The sequence below is a fragment of the Pleurodeles waltl genome, chromosome 7, assembly GCF_031143425.1.
Source record: "Pleurodeles waltl isolate 20211129_DDA chromosome 7, aPleWal1.hap1.20221129, whole genome shotgun sequence".
NCBI lineage: Eukaryota > Metazoa > Chordata > Amphibia > Caudata > Salamandridae > Pleurodeles > Pleurodeles waltl.
This window is the reverse complement of record NC_090446.1, coordinates 1,389,074,913-1,389,088,402: the sequence shown is the minus strand read 5'-3', so window position 1 is coordinate 1,389,088,402 and position 13,490 is coordinate 1,389,074,913. Positions and strand designations below refer to the sequence as shown.

General features: G+C 43.2%; 1 protein-coding gene across 3 annotated transcripts in view; it reads left to right on the top strand.

Annotated features, from left to right (window-relative positions):
• The window catches only part of LOC138246390 (synembryn-A), a 294,113-nt gene that overhangs the window by 180,548 nt on the left and 100,075 nt on the right, over positions 1–13,490 (top strand). For all 3 annotated transcript variants that reach the window (XM_069200965.1, XM_069200963.1, XM_069200966.1), the window contains 2 exons: positions 11,013–11,163; positions 13,294–13,389. In XM_069200965.1, the coding sequence (XP_069057066.1) occupies positions 11,013–11,163; positions 13,294–13,389 (247 nt within the window). The remainder of the gene's footprint in view (positions 1–11,012; positions 11,164–13,293; positions 13,390–13,490) is intronic.

The following is a 13,490-nucleotide window of genomic DNA, read 5'->3' as shown; positions in this document are numbered from 1 at the left end:
GCCATCATCAACGATAGTCTTATCAAGGTGGACGAGGGTACCAACAACAACCACATTGTCTTTGACACCCTTGATGCCTGTTACGGGCCTGTCCCTGTCTACACTACCCGCAGACCAACTGTTGCACACCTCACCAAGTAAAATCACCCCATTTCCACCGCATCATCTGTAAGATGACGAATCAGACAATGAAGACCCTTTTGGAGTAGCGCACAGTCCCTCCGAGTTACATGTTAAGTGCCAGGATGATGTAACAAGATGATGACCAGTACTATCATACCAACGTTTACATGACTGAGAAAGTACAACAGAGCTACCAGCCCAGCTCACCAAATAATATACAGGACCAAACAGTCCAGATGCCACAGGACTTGACATTTAACCTGCAAGAAATGTTGCAAGACTACTAAAAACGATTTCCTGAACCAGCGCAATCTACACCTCCATCGCAGTTTCAAACTCCAGCGCGATCACCTCTGCAAATGCCGCCTACTCGCCCTACTACGCTATCCTTTTCAGAGCCTTTCCTATCTTCAATGTCATTGGCGGAACCACCGACAGCTGACCAAGATACATCGCAAGATGAACAGGAAGAAGAGGGAGGAGACCAAGCCTCCACTGCTTCAGAGTGTGACAACTATGTCATACAGCCACCATCGCCACCACAACAGCCTCCTGTTGACTCTCCACCAGACGATATTGGTGGTTTTCATAGCAAAATGGAGCTTGCAGCAAAAAGGTTTTAACTACCTCTCACCTATAGACAGACAGACTGTTTCTTATATGGTTTTAAGGAACCCAGAGAGAAGTCAGTGAAAGCAATACCCATAATAGATTTCATCTGGCAAGAAGGTATTCATACTATGAAGAATCCGGCCACCATCTCAGCAGTCATGCCAAGGCTAGATAAAAAATACAAAGTACCAGGCAATGCGCCAGCTTGTTTAATAGGACATCCGAGACCAGACTCTAAGTCAAGCTGCCCAGAGGCGTTCCAAAAATCCGTCAGCACCCATCACACCACCACCAGATAGGGACAGACACCACCTCGATTCTGTTGGGAAACGATTCTCAAGTATGGCAGGGCTTACAGTTCGCGCAGCTAAATCTCTTGCGATTCTGGCAAGGTTCGACAGACAGATGTAGTTGGATATGTCACAATACATAGATTCTAAAGAGGAGGCCAGAAAGATTCTCCAAGAAGGTGAAAGAGCGTCTGCAAAGATAATAGACTGCGCGATTGACATCTCCATGACAGGTTTTCGGCAGCCGGCAGGAGCAGCTGTGCTCAGAAGACAAACCTGGCTTAAAGCCACAACCTTTAGGCCAAAGGTGCAAAGCAACATTTTGGACATGCCCTATGATGGTGAGCCATTATTCGGAAAGCACATAAATGATGCCTTGCAAGCTGTAAAACCGTTACTGACAGAGCCAGGCCATTAGGTACGTTACCATTGAAAAGGCAGCTCTTTTGAGGAGCCAGAGGCAAGAGTACTTGTTCCTTTGGGGAGGTTTTCAGTCTTTTAGGCAGCAATATCAGCCCTACCAAGGACAATACAGTTCTCACTATACCCAGCAGTATAGACAACCACCTACTGCAGCCTACAAATAACCAACTAGGGGGAAACAACCCACCAGAGGTCGAGACTCTACAAGGAAACAATGACCTAACACCAGTGCAGACTACCCCACATTTCCAATTACCACACAGATTAGGAGTCGATTTCCCAATTTTTACACCAATGAGCTACTATAATAATGGACAAATGTGTCCTAGATGTCATAACTCGAGGGCATACCCTTGAATTTATCAGCAAACCACCAAATCGCCCGCCCAGGGGTCCACTTCCTCCACATCTAAAACAGCTACTAAAAGAAATTTCTCTCATGATAACAAAAGGAGCAATAGGAAGAGTATTGTATATTCAAAAGGGAATAGGCTTTTATCCCCGCTTCTTTCTGATCCAGAAAAAATGAGGAGATTGGCGTCCGATATTGGATCTTCTCAGACTGAACAAATGTCTCAAAAAAGTATTTTTGGATGGTCACCTTACAGGACATTTTGCACCTTCTAAACCATGGCGACTATATGGCATCTATCGACCTCATACCCATTCATCCCAATCATCAAAGAAACTTGCTATTCCAGGTAGCCGGCGCTCACTTTCAGTTCCAGGTGCTCCCTTTTGGTTTAAAATCAGCCCCTCGAATATTTACAAAAATGCTAGCCCCAGTGGCTGCACATTTAAGACACAAAGGAGTTCAAGGACGATTGGTTGATCAAGGCACCATCACGACAAACAAACAAACACAGAGCACACAAACATATGTCTCAAAGTGTTCGACAAGTTGGGTCTCACTACGAACCTTCAGAAGTCCTCCCTCATTCAAAAAACAGAAATAACCTTCCTAGGTGCAGTTATCAACACCATTAGAAACAGGGCAACTGCCTCATTGGACAGACAGATAAAAATGCAACAACTGGCCCACAAACCTATTAAAAGAAAGTCTGTTTCAGTTCTGATATACAAATCGTTCCTAGGAATGCTATCTTCTTCCAGCCCTCTAATTCCGAACTGCAAACTTCGCATGAGGCCACTGCAAGAAAAGTTAGAGAAGCAGTGGAAACAATTTCAGGGCTCCTTCAACGACATCATACAGTGATGAGATCCTCCATACAATGGTGGACGCAGAAGAAGAACGTGGCAGAAGGTCTAACATTTCTGTCCCCAGTAACGGACTATCTAATAACTACAGATGCGTCCCTACAAGGTTGGGACGCTCACCTACAGGATGTTTCCATCAGCGGAAAGTGGGGAATCCTGACAAGAAAATGCACATCAACTATCTCAAACTCAAAGCTATAGCTCTAGCGCTCCCTTCGTTCCTTCCCAGAATTGCAAAATCATCCATGCTCATCAGAATAGACAGCACCACCTGCACGCACTACATAAACAAACGGAGGAATGAGATCAGCAGCCCTGTCACAGCAAGCACAAGAAGTTTTGCAGTGGACGATACAAAACAAAATATCTCTGAGAGTGAAACATTTACCAGGTGCTTAAAATGTGCTGGCAGACACACTGAGCCAGATTATCTTCAACCTGCACCTCTTTTCTTCGAATCCTGACCAGATTTTACTGTATCTTTTACAGCTAGCAAAATCGGACCCACACACTCATCCATAAAGGTTCACTTGGCAGCAATATCCCAATTTAGGAGGAAAGACAAAACACCTTCTCTCTGGTCGTCAAGAGTTATCAAACAATTTATGAAAAGGCTTTGCAGAGTTTTTCCCCCAGTAAGAAAACCACCTCTTAAGTGGCACTTAACATTGTCTTGTGCCAGTTGATGAAAACCCCATTTGAGCATATACACAAGGCAGAACTAAAATATCTTACAGGGAAAACTGCGCTGCTGCTGCCACTTACATCTGCTTGAAGACTGGGTAGAATACAAGCCTTTACCATAAAAGAGCCCTTCATGCAGTTCAAAAAGGACAGTATTCTTCTTAGAACAAACCCTAAATTCATACCAAAAATTCAATCGGATTTTCATCTAAACGAGCCCATCATTCTAAGAACATTTTTTCCAAATCCTCACTCACCTGCCGAACAGACACTTCACACCTTAGATCTTAGAAGGTGTATATGATTCTATTTACATAGAACACAACAATTTTGTAAGTCAAACCAGTTATTTGTCACATATGATAACTTAAAAAAAGGCTTTCCAGCAACTAAGACCACAATCAGAAGATGGATTGCAGAAACCATTCAATTCTGCCATGCAAAGGCAGGGAAACCATTGACTGATAGAGTGAAAGCTCACTCTATGAGAGCTATGTCTACATCAGCAGCTCTATTTGCTGGTGTGTCGATCCAGCAGTTCTGCAGAGCAACAACATGGGCTAACGGACACACCTTCATGCCACACTACTGCCTGGATGAAGCTCATAAATCTGATGCAGCAGTGGTCAAGCAGTTTTACACTATCTATTCCAATAAGGTGAGCCATACCATAATTTAATTACCCACCATCCGCTTGTGATGTATATGCATATAACTGGTGATTGTGAACTGCTGACTACTCTGATTCAAGCATGTGAATCTATAAAAGATTCAGTACTGGAGAACAAATATGTTACTTACCTGTAACTGTAGTTCTCCAGTAGTGTAATCTTTTATAGACACACATGCGACCCACCGTTCTCCCCATAGAGGCTCCCCTTTATTGTGCTTACAGTATAACTCACCTATGTGTGTGAACATCTGAGGAACTAGAGCCTCTGTGGCGAGGGTTCTAGAGGGTGCTGTCGCCTGATTGGTCAATGCATAGCTTTGGTCCTTTTTTGACAAAGGATATAGATAGGATGCTAAATTGAACTTTGCATTCCTTTTTAAAGTGTATTAGTATAAATGTACACTACTTGTTATGGTACTGGGGACTCCTACCTCAATGATGGGGAATGATTCAGGCATGTGATTCTGTGAAGGATTACAATACTGGAGAACTACAGTTACAGGTAAGTAACTTACTTTCTTCCATTTGGAGAAGTTCATCCATGCCTTTATTGCACCACCAGAGAAGCAGGCTCGGTGAATTATGAACTGTATTTTGCATTTGTTTCTTTTAGATAATGGTGCTTGATATCATAGGCATGAACACAGTGTCCTAGATCTGGCGATACTTCAAGGAATTCTAGAATAAGAAGCTCTGTTTAGCAAGTGTGATTCCTCCTCTGCATCTGTCCCTGGAATTGTGGAATGTTAAGCAAAAATTGGATAGAACCTGAGTGTTGGTCCCTCTGTGGAGAGAACTCTGCACATGTATGAGTCTTGTTTTCTGCAGAGCTGATTGAGCAGGTCTTCACTGGCACCAGTGGGTAGTAAGTGACAGGTAGTCACAGGGCTGTACTGTTGAGTGCTAGAGCGCTCCGTTTTGAAATAAGCTACAAGTTGGTGAGTGGAGAATTTAAGGATAAAGAAGATTGTTAGTCCAAACTGAATAGGACATCAGTCAGGCAGCATTTATCCTTACTTTGAAGTGTAGAATGTGTACTGAGTCTGCACATTGTATTTTCTTACTATTGAGTGTTCCTTAGGCAAAGGAGAGGTAGAGATCGAATGATATACCTCGATTGTGTACCATTTGTTTGGACAGTTCCCTGACTAAAGTGACAGCCCTTTTTGTTTATCTCATCATATATCTTTTTAGGGCCATAGAACTGCATTCTAGGTGAAAGATGTATGTACATGAGACTGAAGTTGCTGATGAGGTTTTCTATACATCTGAAGAGGATTATGGTGAGGTGAACCTTTGGCAACATATGAGAGTGATGAGGCTAAGTAGGTAGGAGACTTGGTGGATTTGTAGTGTTTTATATGAAGGAGGAAACCAGCTGAGGTGGGGTCTTCGAAGATCCTGAATCTGATTTTCTTTTAAACAACCTAGCGTTTGCACTTCCTTCTGTAAAACAAACTACTTTTAAAGGATGAACTTGAACATCTGTTCCTCTTTTTAATGAAAAGGTTAGTGAGAAAAAGGCAAGTGGTTCAGCTTTTTCTAAAAGACAATCTGTGAGGGGTTCAAGTGCAAAAATATAGTTAGTATTATCCAGATGTTTGGTCTATAGATGGAAAATGTCCTATCTTCTCACATCTTGCACTAACTATCCAGTGCTTCTGGAATAAAAACTCACATTGGCCATAAGAGATGACTATAGGGATAAAGAGCAAGAATCTGTCAGAGGTAACTGGAAACCTCTTGAACACTTTTACTGACTAGACACAGGTGTTCAAATGTAACACTGCCCCGATACCTTATTCTAGGTCTCCCACTTTTGCTGAAACATGGTCATAACCTGTAATATTCCCTGCAATCAAAAGGGCTGCATTTTGAGCCAGCTAAAGTTGAGATCTTTGTTTTGGTGCCTCCCTTACTAGGTGTTACAAAAATCAAGCCAAGAGTTATTCATGTATTTATCAGTTTATTTAGCCTCATGCACTGAAAAGAATGTGGGCGCTTTGCTTCATAACCACAAAGATTTGATTTCATTGAAAATGTAAGAACGCAGTGAGGTATTAAAAAATTAGAACCAAAAACAACTTGTGAGAAACAGTTCAGTGAGTCACTGAGGATTGGCCCGTTAAATATTGAGGATAGATGAATGAACAGGACAAGGTATGTATAAGAACATGGCTACAGGGCAGATGTTATGAAGTAAGGGGCAGAAAGGCAGCATATATCAGGGCGGAAGTTCAGTGAGTAACAATGGGTAAGGGGGGGAGAGGGACATAAGAGAGCAAAGTATTATGTGCTCAATGAAGGGTGAACAGATGCATTTTTAGTTGTTGCTCAAAGGATGGGTTTAGCTCCCCAGTTGTTATTGCACTCCCTGCCATGGAGATGAATCTTATGACTCTCCTGAAATTCGCATAGTTGAAAGTAGCGAGGCTTTCTAACAATCTATATAATAGGACAAGCACATTTTTTGTTGAACTCCATTCCTCAACATTAATAGCCGGTGAAGACTTTCCCCAAGCTGGTAAAGGATTTCAACCATGTCTGATGTCTCAGATGTGAGGATTTAGAATGATGATGCCATCATGCATTTTTATCACATGTAACTATTTGTCATGTATGCCCTCTTGGTTTTATCCACAAGATTTCTACAGTTTATTGGGACAAAATACTTGGTTGCTATGGTCCACCTGTAATGAAATTCAGCTGTTTTACAAGAACTACAACCACAGACTGATCCTTGAGAAGAGGAATCGCCAAAAGGTTGTAGATGTCAAATGGGATAGTTAGCAGTGGGGAGTACTGTTACAAATAGTAGAAACAAGGTCATCTACTGACATCCACTGATGCTCATGATTGAGAAATTAAATGAACAAATCTAGGGCTTTCCATTGGTGCCCCACATGGAGGTGACCCCAAAGGCAAGATATCATGGACTGTCATAATTTGCACCTGGACAGGTCAAGCAGGATGCATAATCACATCTGTCCCTTGCACCTCATGCCACATTTTCAACAACAAGTTTGCATGTAAATCTTATAGCTTGAACTGATCCTGGTGTGTGCCGTTGTCTACAGGTTCTCATTTCCAACAAAGTGGCCCACTTTTGTGCCTTTATAGTTCCTTAGTGCTTTCAGATCACAATAAACTCTTCAGAAGAAAAGAGTGATGTGGTCTACTTTGAAGGAACTTCCAATGGGTGTGATCTGCCTTTCCAGAGGGAACAAAGAACAGATTTGAGGCTGAGTAGCTCAGCGACTTCCAGCTGGAAGGAAGAAGCCGCAATTGTCCATGCTTTCTTGAGCCTAAAGTATAATAAATGGAGCCCTTACTGTAATACCTGCAGTGTTTGGGCTGGGGCAGGGAACCAGGACTCTTCTTCTAGTGTTGGAAGAAGAATCCCACTCGTCATCCCCCTCGCATGGTTGCTAATACATCAGCAGCTTGGTGACATGGATGGGGAAATGGTTAACCGTCAGTAAAACATCCCTAGTTGTGGAAACAGTTGAAGCAACTCCGTGATTTGTCTGTATAGCGGTTGGGTGCAGGCAAAACCTTGTGAAGTGGACTTTACATTCTGATCACCAGAGTAAGAGTACAATCTGGTGATCAGAAGGGAAAGTCACTCTGCATCTTTCCCTGGTATGGAACACTCATACAGTTGAAACACCCTAATCGTCAGAATCAACTCTGACAACAGATGGCAAAAGTTACATAAAACCTAACTCTGAATCCAGGGTATAATTCACAAGAGTCAACATCGGGCCTTCCATGCTACAGACGATAGTCAATGAAGCACAGCGGCAGCGTAGAAGACTCAACATAATCAACAGTAGTGAGCCTTCAGGCAGCCCTGTGCAGCCCTGGAAACCAAACTTGGTTAGATGGAATTAAATGCGCTGATCATCCGGCAGGCCCTGCGGCCAAAAAAGAGCAAAGAAAGTGGAGTGGCGAATATTTGAATTAAGGGGCCCAAAATTAAAGAGTTCAGACCATTAATCCGGTTTCTCATGTTGTCGGCAAAAGTGCTGGGAGAGTGGGTGGAAGTTGCAGAAGGAAGAACCAGGTGGAATAATCTCTGATTTCTAGGATTTCTGGAAGGCATGGAGGAGGTCCACCATGCTAAATTCCTTAAGAACTGGATACGTAAGACGCTGCCAATAAACACTCTCCCCTACTCTTATTATTGGAGCAGCACACAGAATCCTAATATAGAAACTCCCAGCAGGAGCTCCATTCTGTCTGATAATTGCTCAAACTTAAATTTGGAGGAAGAAATACTCAAAGCAGCCTGTGCCTGGCAACAGATTTGGTTGAAAGCCTCTGGCACCATGATATATCCGGACTGTACTCGTTGTTCAGAAATCTTTCAAAACTGTAAAACAAAAACTGAGGGCCCAGCACATAAAATGCAAGCTCCTGTTCCCGGTGAAAAGTAAGTTTATATTTAATTCTAAATCTTTCTGTTTTCATATGCTTTAAGAGGTATATGAGTAATTAGCAGAAAATAATGTCCTTACCCTAAGCTTGTCTAGCAACTACTGCACATAGGGAGGGATGAGAGACTATTCTTTCCTAAAGAACAGGTGACGCGAAAGAGGGCCAAGAGACTTGGCAGTGAACCACCAGACACTGATGAGGATTAACTTTTATGCCAAGAGCATTACCCGCCGAAAGCCAGAACAAACACAAAGCGGTGCTTGCAGATGAGCTGCAGGAACCAAGCGACGCACGTGGACCATGCTGAATTTAGTTAGCAAACAGCTTATACATCTGACACCAATAGGCCTTAAAGATCTTCCATCATTGTAGAACAGTTTATCGGCCTCTAGGACTTGAGCTAAGTTTGGGAGTGAAAAAATGGTGCTAGGGTTTGTGGGATCTGCGGCCCTTGGTATGATCGCTAGGAAGGTGGGTTACACCGATGGCAGTAGGGCAGCACAAGGTTCCCTTCTCTTTGAATCTGTTAACTAAGAGGGGATAAGCTTCTGATGCTTGAGCTCCATTTCACATTCTTTATTAGGCGTAGCGAGACACACCCAAAGATTTGTTTCGATCTGATTTGGGAAATATTCAGGTAGTTCTGGAGTGGAAGTTTAGGATGGGGCAGTTAGGGAAGGGTCTTTTTTCACTACCTTTTGAATAAAATTAACTTTTAACATATCAGGTTTCACAGTACAGTATGGCTGAATCTCATACAATGACATGTAATGTAAATGGTTTCCATAACAGGATGAAGTTGAAGGTTGTCCTTTAGTTCGCTAGTTGGCACTCCCCTTACTTCCTGCTTCTTCATGTAACTTACTTCTTGGGTACAAAATGCAACTTTTAGGGTGAATGTGACTGTACTACAGTGATTCACTCAGGGTTTCCAGAGGGGTAGCAACTTCTTAAGTCCTTCCTGCTGGTAGATATCCAGACAAAGTCAAACCATCAGGTTGTCTTGTTTTGATATCTGGTAGGAGGAAGGGTCGGTACTACATTTGTGTTAGCATGTAGTCCCTTGTGCCCTTAGCACAAACGATTCTTGACTGAGTTAGTGACCTGGTAGCCAGGTTTCCACCGGAAGTTACAGTAATTGGAGATGACTTTAATGCAATAATGAGCAGGGGCATGGATACTCATGGGACTCGGGCAGTGTGATGGTACAGACATGCCACAGGTGACAAATCATACATATTGTTATTTTTGTCAAACTGATTCTTCTGTAGATTAAGCTACTTTTTTCTACTTGCTACAGTCCCACCCTGGATGTTAGGATCTTCTATCTTTCCTAGAGGGCTATCTGACCACTCCTTGATGTAAATATGCACAGGACACAAAGAGGGGAGTGTAGTATATGGTGCCTAAATAGTTGTTGGCCAGTGGACAAAGAATTGTCTCTCTATCTGAAGATTGACAATGAGGCATACTTTACAATGAACATGGGTTCAGTAACCTCGACCAATATATACTCAAGGAAACTGGGAAGGGTGTTATTTGGAGGATGCTATGAACTATCACCTCAACAAAAGGAGACAATAAGGGCATTAATAATCAAAATCGAAGTCAGAATCCCTAAATTAGAGCACAAATTTATTGTGACAGGAATGGCACGCTTTTGCATCTGCTGAAGATGGAAAGACGCATTGAAACTGTTAGATCGTGATGAATCCAAGCTGATTTGGATGGTGTCTCAGCAGCGTGTATTTTAAACTGGCGACAAAGCTTGCATACTCTTACTTTTGCTTGCCACTATAGACATCGAATTCATGATATTATTCCAGAAATCTAAACCCCATCTTCTGAACAGGTATCTACTACATCCCCCTTTGTAGCATACAACAGTTCTTTCCATAGTGCTTATCCCCTATCAGACTGAGAAATTAAATCAACAAAACTGATCTGCTGTTGCAGACCCTGGTTTTTGAGGGGCAGATGGCATTGGAGCCCCCGTTATCAATAGAAGAAATAGGAGAACCAGCAGTCCTTGGGTTACTGGAGAATCTTTGGAGGTTAGCCAGTGGGATACAACCCTAGTAGGAATGGGCATAATTCTTGCCAAAAGAGACATTGCTAAGCATTGGAGATCAAATACAACTCCCACCGATGCATGTTTGGTTGACGGGGGGTAACCAATGGTAAAAAATTGAGGAACCAACTTATCAAGCCAGAGCTTGGTCACGTGAACATGGGAAAATTTGGGCGCCGTGGTAGGATTAATTCTGTAATTTACCACCTATCTAGACCATCTATTGTGATCAAATATGAATGTCACGGTGCTGCACTATGTCTATTTTGCTTCATTTATGTGGTGAAAATGCTTGGCATTATATGTTCTGTCAGTTGCTGGAAAGCCAATAAAATGGTTTATAAAGGTAAAAGAAAATGAACTGAAGCCTACTGTAGCCCTACCAGCCTTTTAAAGGGACCTTTGTAGCTGATTTCCTGTTTCCACCTAGGCCAGTCTGCCTCTGCCGCTGACATGGCTTCCTTCTTTCCTTGTACAGGCACACAGTGAATCTGCTTGTCAACCTACCTCTGATGTGCCTGGACGTGCTGCTGACACCCCGAGTGGAGCATGGCTCTGTAGAGTACATGGGCATGAATATGGACACTGTGGAAGCACTATTGAATTTCCTCGACCGACGGCTGGACAGGGTCAGTGAATGCCATGAACTGTTGCAAAGGGTCAGTCCTTCGCACTGATAACTGCCGTAAAAAACAAAGGGCACACACAAAATAGTCCGGGTCCTCTGTCACATGTATAGGGCTTTGTCCTCACACATGGAAGCTCACGCATAATCAGAGGCCCATAAGTTACCACAAGACAGGCATAGACCTACACACCTGCATGCCCCTCTGCTCTTACTTCTCCTTCCCATGCCATGTTCTGGCAAACACAGCCGTCCCTTTGACACCCACTGGTAGTTTGGGCACAAAAAGAGCTCTTGGCCAAACGCAGGAGGCTTATTGATTCAGGGGACGCCCAGATACACAGAAAAGGCTTCAGGCTCACCCAAGGGGTCCCACGGACACTTGAATGTTTCTGCAGATTCTCTGGGTGGGGGAAGTTGCAGTGCCCCTAGACACACGCAAGATCTCAGACATTCACAAGAGGCCTAAAGGTGGGCAGAAGTCTCAAGTCTGGCTGTGGGGCATACACAGATTACCTTGAGGCTCATAGAGGTGGCAGTTAGGCGCATGCACGGAGTTCAGCCTCAGAGGGATCACAGTCATACATGGGGGATGGAGCAGATGCACAAACAAAAATGAAAATAAATGCGGAAGACCAACTTTCACATTTGTGTGTGTGTGTGTTTGGGGGGGGGGGAGAGTAGTGGGGGTGAATGGTGGCACTTCGGAAACACTGGGAGATATCACAGAGGTTCCTCATATGTTGAGCTTGGCCTTTAGATATACCTAGGAAGTCAATTGATTTCTAGGCACAAAATGTGGAACACACACATCACACAAGTATATACATACTAAAATATACAGGTAGATCCTTGTCCTCCAAGAGATACAAAAAGAGCCATGACCTATACACATAGAGCTTTCAGACACATGGGTGGGTTCTGATTCATTGTCGGCTATAAGACATGTATTAAGAACTCTGTTTTGCATACAGATTGTTCTTAGGAACATATAGTGGCAATATGACGGACTCATAGCTGCCTTAAGATGTACATAGATAGGTACAGGCACATACAAGAGGAAAGTGTGTACATCAGGCTCATAAAGGGAAGATTATGGACCACGCACCCACACATTGTATGATGGTGCCTCAGATCTATACACTGTATGGTAGGGACCTCAGGTATACACTTTGTGTACCAGGGACCTTAGACCCACACATTGTATATTAGGAACCTCAGAGCTACACATTGTATACTAGGGATCTTAAGTACACAAATTGCACTGGGAAGGTGTCACATAAACACACGTAGGAAAGATTGGATCTCAAGAAGACCTGGAAAACCGTATAGCTCCACTACATGTACATGGGACAGTAGAAAATTCAGGCACAACTTAGTAGAGTGTGGTCCTAAGGCATACATAAGAGAATGCACCTCAGCTAGGCCTAGTAAAGAATATGGACATACACAAGCCATATGGGACAGAATACACCTCAGGTAAAAATTTGTTGCAGTAGGAATTTCAGCTACATCCAGGGTATCCTATAGACCATAGTTAATATAAGGAAGCGGAATGGGGTGTGTGAACCTTCGAAACACACAGATTACTGTACACCACAAGCAGACAAATGGGGATGTATGGACCTTATGTAGTTAAAGGGAGCACTAGCACAGAGCATAAAGTATGGAATTCAGGTGAGTGTGCAGCATGGGTCTCGTTTACAAAGAAAAAACATTTGCCACTAATACACACATAGATGACAGCATTGATATTAATTAAGCATCGAATACCCTATGCAATATATAAGAAGCATTACTGAAATCGAGCATAGTGGGTCAACTATGGACCAAATGCATAATCACACACACTCTCACTGGCACATGGATGTGTGCACATGGAACAGTATAGAACTTAGCCACAAATAGGAGCCAGTGTGAACCATTGGCATACATAGGGAACAGTATGAGCCTCAGGCGCACACACACTAGTGGCACAGCCTACAGGCACAAACAAGACAATACAAACCACAGGCACATAGGGTCACATTAAGAACAGTATTGTCCTTGGGCACATTTCCAAGAGCTTGTGGATGGACTTGGATATTCATGCAGAACATTGATGTTTCAGTCTGGATATGTTCTTTTCCTCTAGGGCCACAAGCTTCGTGAGACACTGACGCCAGTGCTGAACCTGCTCACAGAGAGCTCGCGTGTCCACCGGGAGACCAGAAAGTTCCTGCGAATGAAGGTAAGTGCATGTGGGGACCTTATTTTTTTAGTTCTGGGTAGAAAGCACAGCTGTTTGCTGCATATATTGGTTACAGTATACGTCAGTGGATGTTAGGTATT